At 44.5% G+C, this 20,852-nt stretch overlaps 1 protein-coding gene across 1 annotated transcript in view; it reads left to right on the top strand.

Moving 5' to 3' along the window:
• Positions 1-20,852, top strand: part of fam83hb (family with sequence similarity 83 member Hb) — a 109,922-nt gene that overhangs the window by 3,388 nt on the left and 85,682 nt on the right. Inside the window, exon 2 of the mRNA XM_060825279.1 lies at positions 15,521-15,993. Within this exon, the coding sequence (XP_060681262.1) occupies positions 15,547-15,993 (447 nt within the window). The 5' untranslated portion in view covers positions 15,521-15,546. The remainder of the gene's footprint in view (positions 1-15,520; positions 15,994-20,852) is intronic.

Consider the following 20,852-nt stretch of genomic DNA (forward strand, 5'->3'; position numbering starts at 1 on the left):
GTGTGTGTGTATATATACGCACAGGAAAATACCTGTGACTGTGTGTGTGTATATATACGCACAGGAAAATACCTGTGACTGTGTGTGTGTATATATACGCACAGGAAAATACCTGTGACTGTGTGTGTGTGTGTATATATACGCACAGGAAAATACCTGTGACTGTGTGTGTGTGTGTATATATACGCACAGGAAAATACCTGTGACTGTGTGTGTGTGTGTATATATACGCACAGGAAAATACCTGTGACTGTGTGTGTGTGTGTATATATACGCACAGGAAAATACCTGTGACTGTGTGTGTGTGTGTATATATACGCACAGGAAAATACCTGTGACTGTGTGTGTGTGTGTATATATACGCACAGGAAAATACCTGTGACTGTGTGTGTGTGTGTATATATACGCACAGGAAAATACCTGTGACTGTGTGTGTGTGTGTATATATACGCACAGGAAAATACCTGTGACTGTGTGTGTGTGTGTGTATATATACGCACAGGAAAATACCTGTGACTGTGTGTGTGTATATATACGCACAGGAAAATACCTGTGACTGTGTGTGTGTGTGTGTATATATACGCACAGGAAAATACCTGTGACTGTGTGTGTGTGTGTATATATACGCACAGGAAAATACCTGTGACTGTGTGTGTGTGTGTATATATACGCACAGGAAAATACCTGTGACTGTGTGTGTGTGTGTGTATATATACGCACAGGAAAATACCTGTGACTGTGTGTGTGTGTGTGTATATATACGCACAGGAAAATACCTGTGACTGTGTGTGTGTGTGTGTATATATACGCACAGGAAAATACCTGTGACTGTGTGTGTGTGTGTGTATATATACGCACAGGAAAATACCTGTGACTGTGTGTGTGTGTGTATATATACGCACAGGAAAATACCTGTGACTGTGTGTGTGTGTGTATATATACGCACAGGAAAATACCTGTGACTGTGTGTGTGTGTGTATATATACGCACAGGAAAATACCTGTGACTGTGTGTGTGTGTGTGTATATATACGCACAGGAAAATACCTGTGACTGTGTGTGTGTGTGTATATATACGCACAGGAAAATACCTGTGACTGTGTGTGTGTGTGTGTGTGTGTGTATATATACGCACAGGAAAATACCTGTGTGTGTGTGTGTGCCTGTGTGTGTGTATATATACGCACAGGAAAATACCTGTGCCTGTGTGTGTGTATATATACGCACAGGAAAATACCTGTGCCCGTGTGTGTGTGTGTGTGTGTGTATACACGCACAGGAAAATACCTGTGCCCGTGTGTGTGTGTGTGTGTATATATATATATACGCACAGGAAAATACCTGTGCCCGTGTGTGTGTGCGTATATATACGCACAGGAAAATACCTGTGCCCGTGTGTGTGTGCGTATATATACGCACAGGAAAATACCTGTGCCCGTGTGTGTGTGCGTATATATACGCACAGGAAAATACCTGTGCCCGTGTGTGTGTGCGTATATATACGCACAGGAAAATACCTGTGCCCCTGTGTGTGTGTGTATGCACAGGAAAATACCTGTGCCCCTGTGTGTGTGTGTGTGTATGTATATGCACAGGAAAATACCTGTGCCCCTGTGTGTGTGTGTGTGTATATACGCACAGGAAAATACCTGTGCCTGTGTGTGTGTGTGTGTGTATATATATATATATACGCACAGGAAAATACCTGTGCCTGTGTGTGTGTGTATATATACGCACAGGAAAATACCTGTGCCTGTGTGTGTGTGTGTGTATGCATGTATATGCACAGGAAAATACCTGTGCCCCTGTGTGTGTCCGTGTGTGTGTGTGTATGTGTATATATGCACAGGAAAATACCTGTGCCCCGTGTGTGTATATGCACAAGAAAATACCTGTGCCCCGGTGTGTGTGTGTGTGTGTATACATGCACAGGAAAATACCTGTGCCCCTGTGTGTGTGTGTGCCCGTGTGTGTGTGTATACGCACAGGAAAATACCTGTGCCCCTGTGTGTGTGTGTGTGTGTGTGTGTGTGTGTGTATACGCACAGGAAAATACCTGTGCCCCTGTGTGTGTGTGTGTGTACGCACAGGAAAATACCTGTGCCCCTGTGTGTGTGTATGCACAGGAAAATACCTGTGCCCCGTGTGTGTGTGTGTGTGTGTGTGTGTGTGTATGCACAGGAAAATACCTGTGCCCCTGTGCCCCGTGTGTGTGTGTATATGCACAGGAAAATACCTGTGCCCCTGTGTGTGTGTGTGTATGTATATGCACAGGAAAATACCTGTGCCTGTGTGTGTGTGTGTGTGTGTGTGTGTGTGTGTATATACGCACAGGAAAATACCTGTGCCCGTGTGTGTGTGTATATATGCACAGGAAAATACCTGTGCCCGTGTGTGTGTGTATATACGCACAGGAAAATACCTGTGCCCGTGTGTGTGTGTGTGTGTATATACGCACAGGAAAATACCTGTGCCCGTGTGTGTGTGTGTATATACGCACAGGAAAATACCTGTGCCCGTGTGTGTGTGTGTATATACGCACAGGAAAATACCTGTGCCCCTGTGTGTGTGTGTGTGTATGCACAGGAAAATACCTGTGCCCCTGTGTGTGTGTGTGTGTGTGTGTATATACGCACAGGAAAATACCTGTGCCTGTGTGTGTGTGTGTGTGTGTGTGTGTGTGTGTGTATATACGCACAGGAAAATACCTGTGCCTGTGTGTGTGTATATATGCACAGGAAAATACCTGTGCCCGTGTGTGTGTGTATATACGCACAGGAAAATACCTGTGCCCGTGTGTGTGTGTGTGTGTATATACGCACAGGAAAATACCTGTGCCCGTGTGTGTGTGTGTATATACGCACAGGAAAATACCTGTGCCCGTGTGTGTGTGTGTATATACGCACAGGAAAATACCTGTGCCCCTGTGTGTGTGTGTGTGTATGCACAGGAAAATACCTGTGCCCCTGTGTGTGTGTGTGTGTGTGTGTATATACGCACAGGAAAATACCTGTGCCCGTGTGTGTGTGTGTGTGTGTGTGTGTGTATATACGCACAGGAAAATACCTGTGCCCCCGTGTGTGTATATACGCACAGGAAAATACCTGTGCCCCCGTGTGTGTATATACGCACAGGAAAATACCTGTGCCCCCGTGTGTGTATATACGCACAGGAAAATACCTGTGCCCCCGTGTGTGTGTGTGTATATGCACAGGAAAATACCTGTGCCCCCGTGTGTGTGTGTGTATATACGCACAGGAAAATACCTGTGCCCGTGTGTGTGTGTGTGTGTATATACGCACAGGAAAATACCTGTGCCCCCGTGTGTGTGTGTGTATATACGCACAGGAAAATACCTTTGCCCCGTGTGTGTGTGTGTGTGGAAAATACCTGTGCCCGTGTGTGTGTGTGTATATATACGCACAGGAAAATACCTGTGCCTGTGTGTGTGTGTATATATATACGCACAGGAAAATACCTGTGCCTGTGTGTGTGTATATATACGCACAGGAAAATACCTGTGCCTGTGTGTGTGTGTATATATACGCACAGGAAAATACCTGTGCCTCTGTGTGTGTGTGTGTATATATACGCACAGGAAAATACCTGTGCCCCTGTGTGTGTGTGTATATGCATGTATATGCACAGGAAAATACCTGTGCCCCTGTGTGTGTCCGTGTGTGTATGTGTATATATGCACAGGAAAATACCTGTGCCCCGTGTGTGTATATGCACAAGCAAATACCTGTGCCCCTGTGTGTGTGTGTGTGTGTGTATACGCACGGGAAAATACCTGTGCCCCTGTGTGTGTGTGTGTGTGTGTGTGTATACGCACAGGAAAATACCTGTGCCCCTGTGTGTGTGTGTGTGTGTGTGTATACGCACAGGAAAATACCTGTGCCCCTGTGTGTGTGTGTGTGTGTGTGTGTATATGCACAGGAAAATACCTGTGCCCCGTGTGTGTGTGTGTATGCACAGGAAAATACCTGTGCCTGTGTGTGTGTGTGTGTGTGTATACGCACAGGAAAATACCTGTGCCCCGTGTGTGTGTGTATACGCACAGGAAAATACCTGTGCCCCGTGTGTGTGTGTATACGCACAGGAAAATACCTGTGCCCCGTGTGTGTGTGTATACGCACAGGAAAATACCTGTGCCCCGTGTGTGTGTGTATACGCACAGGAAAATACCTGTGCCCCGTGTGTGTGTGTATACGCACAGGAAAATACCTGTGCCCCTGTGTGTGTCCGTGTGTGTGTATACGCACAGGAAAATATCTTTGCCCCCGTGTGTGTGTGTGTGTGTGTGTATGCACAGGAAAATACCTGTGCCCCTGTGTGTGTCTGTGTGTATACGCACAGGAAAATACCTGTTTCCCCATGTGCGTGCATACACACAGGCAAGTACCCGTTTCCCCGTGTGTGTGTGCGTACACACAGGCAAGTACCCGTTTCCCTGTGTGTGTGTGTGTGGTGTACGCAGGTACAGGAAAGTACCTGTTTCCCTGTGTGTGTGTGTGTGTGTGTGTGTGTGTGTGTGGTGTATGCAGGTACAGGAAAGTACCTGTTTCCCTGTGTGTGTGTGTGTGTGTGTGTGTGTGTGGTGTATGCAGGTACAGGAAAGTACCCGTTTCCGTGTGTGTGTGTGTGCGCGTACACACAAGCAAGTACCCGTCTCCCCGTGTGTGTGCGCGTACACACAGGCAAGTACCCGTTTCCCCGTGTGTGTGCGCGTACACACAGGCAAGTACCCGTTTCCCCGTGTGTGTGCGCGTACACACAGGCAAGTTCCCGTTTCCCTGTGTGTGTGTGTGTGTACGCACAGGCAAGTACCCGTTTCCCTGTGTGTGCGTACGCACAGGCAAGGATCTGTTTCCCAGTGTGTGTGTGTGTGTGTGTGTGTATATACACATGCAGGAAGTACCCGTGACTCTGTGCGTGCATGTGCAGGAAGTGCCTGTGTCCCTGGTGTGTGTCAATAACTGGTGTGTGGTCGAATGAAGAACAGCAACATGTTACTATTTTTTTGCAGATGGTGCCAGGGTAGCCGAAGTAATTACAGGCTGGTGTGAACGATAGGAATTTGGGACAGTAGGAGGCCCAGTTCCTCAATCTTGCTCCACCATTCAATGCTCTCATGGCTCAAATGCCAATCTTTACCTCCACTTTCTTGCATTTTCATTTAACCCTTGATTTCCCAACTGTGCAAGAATCCATTGATTGCAACCTTAAATATACAGAGCTGAAAAATGTGTTGCTGGAAAAGCGCAGCAGGTCAGGCAGCATCCAAGGAGCAGGAGAATCGACGTTTCGGGCATTAGCCCTTCTTCAGGAAACGCCGATTCTCCTGCTCCTTGGATGCTGCCTGACCTGCTGCGCTTTTCCAGCAACACATTTTTTAGCTCTGATCTCCAGCACCTGCAGTCCTCACTTCCTCCTTCCTTAAATATACACCAGGACACTGCCCCACAGAAGTCTGTGGCAAGGAGTTTCAAAGACTGTCAAACCTCAGAAGAAACTCCTCCCTATCTCTGTTTTAAATTGGCACCCATTTATTCTGGGATTATTGCCTCTGGTCCTAGACTCTCCCATAGTGGTCAACAGCCTCTCCGTATTTATCCTGTCAAGCCCTTTGAGAATCTTGTGTTTCAATCAGTCTGGGTAGTAGTGGGCAAATTATTAGAATATGTTCTGAATGGTTAAAAAGAACTCCCATTTGGAAAAGCCCAGATTTATTCCTTTTTAATTCATTCCTGGGATGGGGGTGGTGCTGTCTTGGCTAGCCCCTCCCTGATTGGCTGCCAGAAGGCAATAGAATCAGCTATGGGCTTGGATTCACATGGAAGTCAGACCAAGTAAAGCTGGCAGAATGTCTTCCCCAAATGTAATTAATGAACCAGGGTTTTTTTAAAATGAGAATTCAAGGTGGTTCCTGATAGGCTAGCATTGTTTTCCAAATTTTTCTTATTGAATTCAGCTTTCAGGTGGGTTTTGAATCCACATCCAAACCACATTAGCTCAGGTCTCTGGGTTTCTAACCCACTGATGTTACCACTGCACCATCTTTTCCCTATCAGTTGTGTCTGACTAACATCATTGAATGTTTTGAGGAAATAACAAGGCGAGTTGATAAGGCCAGTGTAGTTGATTGTGTCTACATGGATTATAGCAAGGATTTTGACAAAGACTCATTTGGAAGCTGGCTCAGTGGTTAACACTGCTGCCTCACAGCGCCAGTGACCTGGGTTTGATTCCACCCATGGGTGACTGTCTGTGTGAAGTTTGCACATTCTCCCCATGTCTGCGTGGGTTTACTCTGCGTGTTCAGGCTTCCCTCCCACAGTCCAAAGATATACCGGTTTGGTGGATAATGGAAGTGAGAGACCCTCAGAAATGTCAATTAGCTATGAATGCTCCACTGTCAAATTGTGGGGTTCCTGTTGCACAGAAATTGAACTGGGCTTGTTTTTTAAATGCAGTGTCTACAAGTGCAGGTCAGAGGCTAGGAATACTGCAGTGTATAACTCCCCACTAGACACCCAAAGCCTGTTCACCATCTACAAGGTACAAATCAAGAGTGCAATGGAATACTTCCCGCTTGCTTGGATGGACTTGGCTCGAACAACACTCAAGCTCAACATCTTCCAGGACATTTGAGTGGCACCACAAACATTTTTTCCACCACTGATGTTCAGTAGCAGCAGCGAGTAGTATCCACAAGATGCACTGCAGAAATTCACCCAAGATCCTTGAACAGCACCTTTCAAACACACAACCACTTCCATCTAGAAGGAAAAGGGCAACACAAGTTCCCCTGTAGGTCAATCACCATTCTGACTTAAAAATATATCAGTATTCCTTCAGTGTCACTGAGTCAAAGTCCTGGAAATCCCTCCCTAACAGCATTGTGGGTCAACTTACAGCATGTGGGCTGCAGCGTTTCAAGCAGACAGATTACCAGCACCACTTCAAGGGCAAATAGGCAATAAACGCTGATCAGCCAGCGATTCCCACAAGCAAATTTTTTTTACAAAAGACAGACCACTTGGCTTGACCGGAAACATGAAGATATGCTTTACTCAGTTGATCTTGCAAAATAGCCTCATGATTACAGGGAAGACTTGTGCCAAAATTGGGAAAGCCAGATCAAGTAACAGCCTCATATCGTCATGCTTACCAAATTATACCTCTGAGCCAATATCCTAGACTCCTTCAATACCACTCTTGAGTATAGGTATCCCCTGCTTTTTGAACTTTCGCTTTATGCTAGTTCCCCTTCATGAAAGATTAGATTAGATTCCCTACAATGGGGAAGCCGGCCATTTGGCCCAATAAGTCCACACCAACCCTCCAAAGAGTAACCCACCCAGACCCATTTCGCTTTGAATGATGCACCTAACACTACGGGCAATTTAGCATGGCCAGTTCACCTGACCTGCACATCTTTGTGACTGTGGGAGGAAACCGGAGCACCTGGAGGAAACCTACGCAGACACGGGGAGAACGTGCAAACTCCACACAGTCACCCGAGGCTGGGATCGAACTCAGCTCCCCGGCGCTGTGAGGCAGCAGTGCTAACCACTGAGCCACCGTACCATCCAAAGACATATATTTGTACCTGGTTTTGCTAACCAAAAGAAATCCGAAGAGGATTTTTGCTTTTATGAGAAAAGGCAACATTTTTCCCATATAAATTAATGCTTCCTCGCTTTCCGCCATTTTGGCTTATGGACGGTTTCACAGGAATGCTCTACTTCAGTGACCAGGCATAACCAGCACAAGAATGGATATAGTGATATGCAGATGTGGAGAGTTGCTCTAGCAATCATCAACATTGACTCTGGACCTCTCAAAATCAGGCCAAATGTAGCGAGGCAACCCCATGCTAGTTACCACCTTTCCATCACCTTTGTTTTTTCCTTTTACAGAATACAATGCATCTGCAGTTTTGTCACCCGATCTGCAGGGTGTGGCTTGCTGTAGAGCAGGATGTCATCAGTCCTCGTGATCTTTTAGACATGGGATCACAATCCAGTCTTTTTGACATCTTTAGGCATTACATCCAATCTGTCCCACAGAAATCTTGTCAGCCAATCACTGAGTTTACAGGTGCAGTGGTACACTTTTTAAATTAAAAATGCATTTTTGAACTTAAAGGGTAAAGAGCCTTTCAAGATCTAACCTGTCGTCCTTATGGATAGGAAACAGGCAGGAGGACCACATGGGTCATTCTCTCACTGCCAGACACTGATGAGTGATGTGCCTCTGTTCACCATATATATCAATGGTTTTGCTGTAGAGACCAAACTTAGGAAAGAAATTCCAGGGTTTTGATCCAACGACACCAAAGGAATGATGATATATTTTTACATCATGATGATGAGGTCGGGCACTTGCAGGAGGTCGTGTTCCTGTGTATCTGCAGCCCTTGTTTTCATAAATGGCTCTGGGTTTGGAAGGTGCTGTCTAAGGATCTTTGAATTTCTCCAGTACATTTTGTAGATAGTATAAAATGCTGCTAATGAGCATCAGTGGTGGGGTGAGTGGATATTTGAGGATATGGTGCCAATCAAGCAATGAAGACTCCTTCCTGGGAAGGCAGGCACTGTTTAAGAAGGGTGGTAAGGACAACCCAGGGAACTATAGACCAGTGAGCCTGACGTCGGTGGTGGGCAAATTGTTGGAGGGAATTCTGAGGGACAGGATGTACGTGTATTTGGAAAGGAAAGGACTGAGCAGGGATAGTAAGTGGGAAATCATATCTTACAAACGTGGAGTTTTTTGAAGAAGTAACAAAGAGGATTGATGAGGGCAGAGCGGTAGATGTGATCTATATGGACTTCATTAAGGCGCTTGACTGGTTAGCAAGGTTAGATCTCATAGAATACAGGGAGAACTAGCCATTTGGATACAGAACTGGCTCAAAGGTAGAAGACAGAGGGTGGTGGTGGAGAGTGGTGACCAGTGGAGTGCCTCAAGGATCGGTGCTTAAGGATTTATACACTTAATGGTAAGGTCCTAGGGAGTGTTGCTGAACAAAGAGACCTTGGAGTGCAGGTTCATAGCTCCTTCAAAGTGGAGTCGCAGGTAGATAGGATAGTGAAGAAGGCATTTGGTATGCTTTCCTTTATTGATCAGAGTATTGAGTACAGGAGTTTAGAGGTCATGTTGCGGTTGTACAGGACATTGGTTAGGCCACTGTTGGAATATTGCGTGCAATTCTGGTCCCCACCCAAGTGGAAAGATGTTGTGAAAGTTGAAAGGGTTCAGAAAAGATTTACAAGGATGTTGCCAGGGTTGGAGGATTTGAGCTATAGGGAGAGGCTGAACAGGCTGGGGCTGTTTTCCCTGGAGCATCGGAGGCTGAGGGACAACCTTATAGAGGTTTAGAAAATTGAGGGGCATGGATAGGGTAAATAGACAAAGTTTTTTTCCCTGGGATTGGGGAGTCCAGAACTAGAGGGCGTAGGTTTAGGGTGAGAGGGGAAAGATATGAAAGAGACCTACGGGGCAACTTTTTCACACAGAGGGTGGTACGTGTATGAAATGAGCTGCCAGAGGAAGTGATGGAGGCTGGTATAATTGCAACATTTAAGAAGCATTTGGATGGGTATATGAATAGAAAGGGTTTGGAGGGATATGGGCCAGGTGCTGGCAGGTGGGACTAGATTGGATTGGGATATCTGGTCGGCATGGATGGGTTGGACCGAAGGATCTGTTTCCATGCTGTACATCTCTATGACTGATCTATGAGGAGAGATTGGGCAAACCGGGCTTGTGTTCTCTGCAATTTCAAAAAATGAGAGGTGATCACATTTAAACATAGAAAATCCTGAAGGCCACAGACAGGGTGGTTGCAGAGTCTACAATCAGGGACACAATTTAAAAATAAAGGGGATCCCATTTAGGACTGAGATGAGGAGAAATTTTAGTTGGAAGGTTGTGAAATTTTGGAATTCCCTCTCGTAGAGGGCTGTGGAAGTTTGATCTTTGTGTATGTTAAAGTAGAGGTTAATACATTTGATGTTATGGCATAAAGGTTATGGATATACTTTGGGTAAAAGGCAATGAATTGTTTGGTCAGCCATTATCATACTAAATGGAGGAGTAGCCTTGTTGAGCTGAAAGGCCTGTTCCCGTGTAACTCCTCTGATCTGCTCTTGTAGCTACGGTATTTGTATGTCTAGTCCTATTTCATTCTGGATCAGTGGTGCTGGAAGAGCACAGCAGGTCTGGCAGCATCCAATGAGCAGCGAAATCGGCGTTTCAGGCAAAAGCCCTTCATCAGGAATTCCTGATGAAGGGCTTTTGCCCGCAACGTCGATTTCGCTGTTCGTTGGATGCTGCCTGAATTGCTGTGCTCTTCCAGCACCACTGATCCAGAATCTGGTTTCCAGCATCTGCAGTCATTGGCTAGAAATGAAATAGGACTCGGTAAAAACAATAGTAATCCCCCACATGCTAACACTGTGAGGAAATATGAAGTTATTCAGTTTGTTCATAAGAATAGAAGAATGGAATATTTTTCAAAAGGTGTAGAACTCAAAGTTCAAGGAGGTTTTGGTGTACCTTGAGCATGCAGGTGCAGCAAGCAATTTGGAAGGCAAATTACACACTGGCCTGTTTTATAAGGGGATTGGAGGAGGAGAATAAAGGAACTAGCAATAATTGTATAGGAACGTGGTGAGGCAACATCTTGAGTACAGTGCGCATGTGAAGGATTTACTCTCCACATTAAGAAAGCATATGCTTTGGAGATATTGCTATATGTTTTCAGGGCAACCCTTTTATTACTGTGACTATGATGAGAGGTGGCATAAATTGGCCTGTATTCTCTGGAGTTTTGAAGACTGATGGGTAATCTTCTTGACATTTGGAAATGGTTTGGTACAGTAGAGAGAAAGTTTCTGCTGCTTAGGAAATTTAAATTAAGGTGGCATATTTGACTGATCAGCTCCTTATTCTAGAAGATTAAGATCAGGAGAAATTACTTCATGTAGTTATCGTCATACTTATGAAGGTTATAAAGAGTGAGCAGGAAAGTAGAGTTCAGGCCTCCACATCAACTGTGATTGAGCAGCAGTGGAGATGTGATGGGGATGTGGTCTGTTCCTGTCCCTAGTTCTTGTGTTACTGGAGGTCGATCACCTTGGTCCAAGGGCAGCTCTGCAGGAATTCCTCAGGGTAGTGACCTAGGTTCAATCATCTTCAGCTGCTTCATCAGTGACCTTCCCTCCATCATAAGGTCAGAAATGGGGATATTCTTCTTATTTTAATTCATTTTCCTGGGGAACAAGTGGGCATTGCTGGCTAGGTCAGCATTTGTTGTCCATCCCTACTTGCCCTTGAGAAGATGGTCTGCTGGAAAAGCGCAGCAGGTCAGGCAGCATCCAAGGAGAAGGAGAGTCGACGTTTTGGGCATGAGCCCTTCTTCAGGAAACCGGATTCTGGAAAATCTAGGGGCTCTGACAATATTCTGGCAATAGTATTGATGACTTGTGCTCCACAATCTGTCACTGCCCGAGCCAAGCTCTTCCATTCTAGTTACAACACTGGCATCTGCACAACAATGTGGAAAAGGTGCCCAGGTCTATCCTACACACACAAAGCAGGACAAATCCAAATACTGTCCCATCAGCTACTCTCCATCAGTAAAGTGATGGATGGTGTCAGTAACAGGGCCACCAAGCAGCACCTGCTCAGTAATAACCTGCTCAGTGATGCCCAGTTTGGGTTCCTCCAGGGCCACTCAGTGCCTGACTCATTACAGCCTAGGTTTAAACATGGACAAAAGAGGTGGATTCCAGAGGGGAGAGTGATAAACCATGATATCAAGGCTGCATTTGATTGTGTGTGGCATTAAGGAGCCCTGGCAAAACTGGAAGTAACAGGTATCAGGAGGCAAACTCTCCACTGGTTTGGGTCATATAGAGTCATAGAGATGTACAGCATGGAAACAGATCCTTCGGTCCAACCCGTCCATGCCGACCAGATATCCCAACCCAATCTAGTCCCACCTGCCAGCACCCGGCCCATATCCCTCCAAACCCTTCCTGTTCATATACCTATCAAAAAGCCTCTTAAATGTTACAATTGTACCAGCCTCCACCACTTCCTCTAGCAGCTCATTCCATACACATACCACCCTCTTGTGTGAAAAAGTTGCCCCGTAGGTCTCTTTTATATCTTTCCCCTCTAACCCTAAACCTATGCCCTCTAGTTTTGGACTCCCCGACCCCAGGGAAAAGACTTTGCCTATTTACCCTATCTATGCTCCTCATAATTTTGTAAACCTCTATAAGGTCACCCCTCAGCCTCTGACGCTCCAGGGAAAACAGCCTCAGCCTGTTCAGCCTCTCCCTGTAGCTCAAATCCTCCAACTCTGGCAACAACCTTGTAAATCTTTTCTAAACTCTTTCAAGTTTCACAACATCGTTCCGATAGGAAGGAGACCAGAATTGCACACAATATTCTAACAGTGGCCTCACCAATGTCCTGTACAGCTGCAACATGACCTCCCAACTCCTGTACTCAATACTCTGACCAATAAAGGAAAGCACATCAAATGCTGCCTTCACTATCCTATCTACCTGCGACTCTACTTTCAAGGAGCTATGAACCTTCACTCCAAGGTCTCTTTGTACAGCAAAACTCCCTTGGACCTTACCATTAAGTGTATAAATCCTGCTAAGATTTGCTTTCCCAAAATGCAGCACCTCGCATTTATCTGAATTAAACTTCATCTGCCACTTCTCAGCCCATTGGCCCATATGGTCCAGATCCTATTGTAATCTGAGGTAACCTTCTTTGCTGAAAAATGTGTTGCTGGAAAAGAGCAGCAGGTCAGGCAGCATCAAAGGAGCAGGAGAATCGACGTTTCGGGCATAAGCCCTTCTTCAAGAATGAGGAGGCTAAGATAAAAGGTAGGGAGGAGGGACTTGGGGAAGGGGCATTGGGAATGTGATAGGTAGAAGGAGGTTAAGGTTAGGGTGATAGGTCGAAGAGGGGGTGGGGGCGGAGAGGTCAGAAAGAAGATTGCAGGTAAGAAGGCAGTGCTGGGTCTGAGGGTTGGGACTGAAGGGAAATGAATGCAGATTTCTCCAGCTTCCTCATTTCCCCTCCCCCCACCTTTTCTCAGTCATAGAGATGTACAGCACGGAATTGATTTCTGGGAAAACTCCTCTGTACTGCATTCAGGCCTTTGCAACTTTCCCAAGTTGTACACAGAGCTCCAGCTAGGGCTGAACTGGTGATCTGTAATCATTCAGCCTGGCTTCTTTGTTATTGTGTTCAATGTCCCATTTAAAGAACCAATTTCATTTACAGCTTTTTAACCATCTTAACAACTTGACCAACCACCTGCAAGGATTTGTAAATCTGCCCTCCTAGGCCCCCCACTACATTTATATGATTATGTCTCCCAATCGGGTTTTTCTCAAACTCTGTCATTTCCCATTTATCCACATTAAACCATGTCTGTCCCTTTCAGTCAGTCCCTCTCTGTTTTAAGTTTGTTACTGTCCTCTTCTGAAAATTCGCAGTATTGTAAAGAGTATCACTGTTAACTTGTGCTCCCTATTACCAAGCGCAGGGCATTTGCGTTTAAGGAGAAAAGCAATGATCGCTGTATTGAATCCTGAGATAGTTCACAGCTTTTACAGATGCACCATAGAAATCATTCTATCCGGCTGCATAACAGCCTGGTATGGCAACTGCTCTGCCCAGGACCATAAAAAACTACAAAAGATTGTGTGCACAGCTCAGAGTATCACGGAAGCCAACCTCTCATCCACGGACTCCATTTACACTTCTTGTTGCTGCAACATCATCAAAGACCCTTCTGCCCTGGTAATGCTCATTCCATCAGGCAGAAAATACAGAGGCTCGAACACATGCACTGACAGGTTCAAGCAGCTTCTTCTCTACTCTTGTTAGATTGCTGAATGGACTCTAATTTCAAATTGAATGTTGATCTTGCTTTGTGTACTTCCTGTGCAGCTGTAACCTTGTATGCCTCGCTCTGTCTAAGCACCCTGTGATCTGTGTGCCTTGTTTGCTATGAGTTGACTGTACTGCTTGCAAACAAAATTTTTCCCTGGACTTTGGGACACGTGACTACAATAAATCCAATCGGCACACTTCCCTTGACAAGAAAACTAAGCTATGCAATCTATCCCTTAGCCTGTCAAATACCCGACTTACCATCTCCTCCTTTAACATTTGCCTTTCTTTTCCAAAGAGGATGCTTTCAAGAAAGGCATTTGATAAACCACATACACCATGCCTACTGCACTACCTACATAAATCCTATGTCAGCAATTGTGATTCTTAGTTTCCTAAACATTTGCAGCATAGAAGGAAGCCATTACGTCCATTATGTCGCTGCTGCTCATCAAAAATCTAATTAACACCAAACCCATTTTGTGATCCCTGGAGGCTTTGGCAAAACAAGCAAAGGTGTAAATTCTGCTTCAATGTTTACTGGAATTTCTGACCCAACCACCCTTGCAGCAGTAAGTTCCAGACTCCCAACATCTTCTGGATGAAAAACCTGCTCCTCTAATCTCAACCTTCTACCTCATACCTTAAACCTATGCCCCCTGTTACTGATCTCTCTACAAACTGAAAAAGCACCTTCCTATTCTGCCTATCTCTGCCCCTTATAATCTTACACACCTCTAGTAGGACCCTTCTCAGTCTTGCCTGCTCCCAAGAAAACAACCACTGCCTATCCACAGCATTTTGGGGAGGCGATAGCCTCATGGTATTATCATTCGACTGTTAATCCAGAGACCCAGGCAATGTTCTGGGATGGATTTGAATCCTGCCATGACAGATGGCATAAAATTTCAATAAAAATCTTGAATTAAAAGTCTGAAGGCCATGAACCAATGGATCGAAAAACCCATTTGGTTCATTGATGTCCTTTAGGGAACGTCGTCTGGCCCACATGTCACTCTAGACCCCAACAATACTGACTCCTACTTGTCTTTTGGACTAAAACTGCTGGCCTAGCCAGTGGCTCCCATATCTGATGAATGAATAAAAATAGTTTCTGCCTTCTGCCCATATGGCTTCTTTTGATGATCAAGGTAGTGAGAATTCATCCTTTGATCAATATTGTAACATCATCTTCCTCTTCCATCCCCTCTATCTCATCTGAATCCCCTATAATGTGGAGTGTTGAGCTAGCAATGATCCCTCTGAAAATTTGGTTTATATTTGCCCCTACAGCATTCACAAACCTCTTTGCAGGGATGGTGATCTCCTTCCACGTCAGAATCAACATATCCAACACTTATTTTAATCAAAATGCTTTTAGTTGTTTGTTCATTTCTCTATCCTAATATAATACACTTTTGGTTTCCTTTGGGATTCATAGTGATGTCCAAAATCTCCTATTTTCTGTTAGAGCTCTCAGCCCTCTAACCCTATGTCTAAATCAATGAGAAAGACATGCAGCAATGTTCCAGTAAGTGTTCCTGTTTCAGCTCTGTGTGATTAATTCCGATTTGTACATGCAGGTTGCAGCAGCAGCAGTGATTGTGACATGGCACACCGTTCTCAGTGTTCGACTTTGGGTGATGTAGATAATGATCCCAGTTATGTCCCACCTCACTACAAGGAGTATTACCGCATTGCCGTTGATATCCTCGCTGAGGAGGGAATCGATGCTTACTACCATTTCCTGGCAGAAGAGAAAGAGGTGGATTTTCTCAGCAGCACTGAGATCGAGCACATTAATAAGCACCTGAAGAAACCTCTAGTACCTTTGGATGAGCTTCAGTTTATTGGAGGTGACTATGATGAATCAGACTCATCAGGCACCTATTGGCCAGTTCAAACTGACATTGCTGCGCCAGCACTGGATCTAGGCTGGCCGAATATTCACATGTGCAGGGGACCCTCTGATGTTACTATTTTTGTGCATCCACCAGCGCCTGACACGCTCAGCATCAAGGAGGAATTCAGGAGACTCATCAGATCAGCTACCCAGGTAAGGAGATTCATGACCTGAATAACGACAATTACATAACAAGGTAATATCTGGAGCCTGATTCATCCATACGAACTCTCTCTGAGCCATTGGGAAAGTAGTTTGCACACTGAAACCTAGGAACTTCTCATGAACTTTTTTTTAAACAATCATGCACTATGGTATTAACTGGCCTTTAGAATTTAAATTAATGCAAAGCAGGAGGTTGTTATTCAGTACAACGTGCCGATACTGACTGGCTGTGAGAGAGCAATCTAATTGGTCACTGCCCTTTCACTAGTGTGCCACGCTGTTGCCTCTAGTTTAAACCAAACAGCGTTTGTACAATTAGCTGTCCATATACAATTATAGATCCATTTTGCCACTTGTCCTTTCGTCTAATTGGCTATAATTTTGGCAATGAGTCTATCATATAATTTAGTAAATCCTTTTACAAACTCAAATTTCAAAATCCTTTTTTTGAACCCTCTACAACTTTATCACAGAACTTTTGTTAGTCAGTGTGATAATTCTTAGGTGAAATTCCCCAATTCATTACAGCTCCAAATATCCAAATAATTAAGCCATTGGATGAGGATGGATGAACTGGCTTCCCTGCTTTATTGGCACAACTACTTGGTTGGTTGCAACAAGGTTAATTTAAAAATGGATCTCTATGATTGGCGAGGCATTGATTATGAGAGAGATAAAGGGATTGATTATGAGAGGGAAAATCCGAGTGCAAGAGTAAGCTTATGGGGAACATGCAAATTGATTGTAAAACCTTCTATCGTTATGTGAAGAGAAAAGATTAGTTAGGACAAATATAGGAACGCAGAATGAATGCAGTAAGAAACGAAAAGTTCTGATGAAGAGTCACTGGACTCAAAATATTAACTTTCTTCCCACAGATGGTGCCAGACTTGCTGAGTTTCTCCAGCAATTACTGTTTTTGTTACAAAGGAAGTTATAATGGGGAACAAAGAATGGCAGGTCAATTAAATATATATTTTGATTCTGGAAGACAAGAAAGAACAAAAATAAATGGTCTTTTTCCAAATGGCAGCCAGTGATGCAGGGATCGGTATTTGGACTCCAGCTATTCACAATATTTCTTAATGGTTTGTATGGGGGAGCTAAATGTAACATCTCCAAGTTTGCAGATAAAACAAAACTGAATGGGAGATTGAGCTGAAAGGAGGATCCAGAGATGGTTGTGAGATGTGGACAAGTTGAGCGAGTGGGTGATTGGCAGATACAGTGTAATATGGATAAATGTGAGATTACCCATTTTGTTTGAGGACAAAACATTGAATATTTTCAAAAAGGAATTAGATTCAGGCGAAGGAGAACAAAGGACATGGGGAGAAAGCAGGAACAGGCTACTGAGTCGGATCGTCATCATGATTGTATTGAATGGCAGCACAGGCTTGATGAGCCTAATGGTCTGCTCTGACGCCTATTTTCCATATATCTATGGATACTTTTCCTTGTCGACCTAAATAAACAGGCGTTTTACACGGATGCAATTTAACCAGGCTTTCTTGAGTTAAAAAAAGAGTGAGTTTATTGTTTAAAATTAGTGAGAAGAAAAAGTAATGGCACATACATCCATCAAGATTAGAAATAAAAGGGGAGTCCAAAAGGACAAAAAGTTGTTTTTAAAAAAATGGAAAAAAATATCAGTCTCTGAATTACGCAGAGAGAGCTGAATGTTATAGCCGCTGTTTTGAAGTGTCCTGGTATCATTGCCATCAGTTGAACAGTCAGTTTAACATTCCTTCATTTTGCTGACCATAAGACTGAGGAGAAATAGGCCATTCAGCCCATCGAATCTGCTCTGCCAGTCAAAGAAGTCATGACGAACCTGATGATCCTCGAATCCACTTCCCTGCCTTACCATATTCCCATAACCCTTGATTCCATAACTCATTTAAAAATGTCTATCTCAGCCTTGAATATAATTAACGACCCAGCGTCCACAACCCTCTGTGACAAAGAATTCCACAGTTTCACTACCCTCTGAGAGAAGAAATTCCTCCTCATCTCTGAGGGATTACTTATTCGGAGATTATACCCTTTGGTCCTGGACTATCCCATAATCTTTCTACATCTACTTCGTTACGTCCCCAAGAATCTTGTATTCTTCTATTCTTCTTCAATGTGTACAGGGTCTATCTGGTCAAAGAGTATTAGAATTATACTCTATGTACTATGTACTCTAAAGACTTACCCTCCTCTCATAAGAAAATCCCTCTATACCAGGGATCAACCTTGTGAAAAGTTTCTGGACTATTCCAACGCTAGTACATTTTTCCTGAGATAAGGATCCCCGAATGCTTCACCGTATTCAGCTGTGGTGTGACTAGTGTCTTATATAGCTTCATACTTTTAGAACCCTATTTCCTTTGAAATGAAGGTCAATATTCCATTTTCCTTCCTTATTACTCATTGAACTTGAATGTTAGCTTTTTGTGATTGATACACTAGATACTCTAAATCCCTCTGCATTGTAACTTTCTGCATTCCTTCTCCATGTAAATAATGTTCAACTCCTCTATTCTTCCTGCCAAAACTTCAAATTTTCTCACATTTATTTTCTATCTGCCAAGTTTTGCCCAATCAGTTAGCCTGTCCATATCCAGCACGGTGGCTCAGTGGTTAGCACTGATGCCTCACAGTGCCAGGGACCCAGCTCAATTCCTGCCTCGGGCAACTGTCTGTGTGGAACATAGAACATAGATGTTGCGCCGACCCAAGCCCACCTAACCTACACTAGCCCACTATCCTCCATATGCCTATCCAATGCCTGTTTAAATGCCCATAAAGAGGGAGAGTCCACCACTGCTACTGGCAGGGCATTCCATGAACTCACGACTCGCTGAGTAAAGAATCTACCCCTAACATCTGTCCTATACCTACCACCCCTTAATTTAAAGCTATGCTCCCTCGTAATAGCTGACTCCATAGGTGGAAAAAGGTTCTCATGGTCAACCCTATCTAAACCCCTAATCATTTTGTACACCTCTATCAAGTCACCCCTAAACCTTCTTTTCTCCAATGAAAACAGCCCCAAGTGCCTCAGCCTTTCCTCATATGATCTTCCTACCATACCAGGAAACATCCTGGTAAACCTCCTCTGCACCCGTTCCAGTGCCTCCACATCCTTCCTATAGTATGGCGACCAAAACTGCACACAATACTCCAGATGCGGCCGCACCAGAGTCTGATACAACTGCAACATGACCTCAGGACTTCGGAACTCAATTTCTCTACCAGTAAAAGCCAGTACGCCATATGCCTTCTTCACAGCATTATTTACCTGGGTGGCAACTTTCAGAGATCTGTGTAAATGGACACCAAGATCCCTCTGCTCACCAACACTACCAAGTATCTGACCATTAGCCCAGTACCCCATCTTCTTGTTACTCTTACCAAAGTGAATCACTTCATACTTACCTGCATTGAACTCCATTTGCCACCTTTCTGCCCAGCTCTACAGCTTATCTATATCCCGCTGTAACCTGCCACATCCTTCCTCACTGTCAACAACTCCATCGACTTTCGTATCATCTGCAAACTTGGTCACCCAACCTTCTAGCCCCTCCTCCAGGTCATTTATAAAAATGACAAATAGCAATGGTCCCAAAACAGATCCTTGCAGAACACCGCTAGTAACTGCACTCCAAGATGAACCTTTACCATCAACTACTACACTCTGTCTTCTTCCAGCCAGCCAATTCCTAATCCAAACCTCTAATGCACCCTCAATGCCATACCTCCGTATTTTTTTATAGTAACCTACCATGGGGAACCTTATCAAACGCCTTACTAAGATCCATATACACCACATCTACTGCTTTACCCTCGTCCACCTCCTTAGTCACCTTCTCAAAGAATTCAATAAGGTTTGTGAGGCACGACCTGCCCTTCACAAAACCATGCTGACTATCCTTGATCACATTATTCCTATCCAGATGTTCATAAATCCTATCCCTTACAATTCTCTCTTAAGACTTTGCCCACAACAGAAGTGAGACTCCCCAGCCTATAGTTACTAGGGTTATTCCTACTCCCCTTCTTGAACAAGGGAACCACATTTGCTAACCTCCAGTCTTCTGGCACGATTCCTGTAGACAATGAGGACATAAAAATCAAAGCCAATGGCTCTGCAATTTCCCCCCCATTCTCCCTGTGTCTGCGTGGGTTTCCTCCGGGTGCACTGGTTTCCTCCCACAGTCCAAAGATGTGCACGTTAGGTGAATTGGCCATGCTAAATTGCTGATAGTGTTAGGTGCATTAGTCAGGGGAATGGGTCTGGATGGGTTACTCTTCGGAGAGTTGGTGTGGACTTGTTGGGCAAAATGGCCTGTTTCCATACTGTAGAAAATCTAATTAATCCCTCTGTTAATTCCTTATGTCACCCTCACAGCTTTCCTTCACTGAGTTTTGTTGTACAGTCATGCAGCATAGAAATCGACCCTTTGGCCATGCCAACCAGATATCCCAATTTAACCTAGTCCCATTTTCCAGCATTTGGCCAATATCTCCCTAAACCTTTCCTCTTCACACACCCATGCAGATGCCTTTTAAGTGCATTAATTGTAGCTGCCTCCACTACTTGGCAGCTTGTTCCATGCATGTACCACCATAAGAAATACGAGTGGAAGTAAGGCCATTCGGCCCATCGAGTCCACTCCGCCATTCAATCATGGCTGATGGGCATTTCAACTCCACTTACCCGCATTCTCCCCGTAGCCCTTTATTCCTTGTGACATCAAGAATTTATCAATCTCTGCCTTGAAGACATTTAGCGTCCTGGCCTCCACTGCACTCTGCGGCAATGAATTTCACAGGCCCACCACTCTCTGGCTGAAGAA

Source organism: Hemiscyllium ocellatum, chromosome 5 (genome assembly GCF_020745735.1).
Source record: "Hemiscyllium ocellatum isolate sHemOce1 chromosome 5, sHemOce1.pat.X.cur, whole genome shotgun sequence".
NCBI lineage: Eukaryota > Metazoa > Chordata > Chondrichthyes > Orectolobiformes > Hemiscylliidae > Hemiscyllium > Hemiscyllium ocellatum.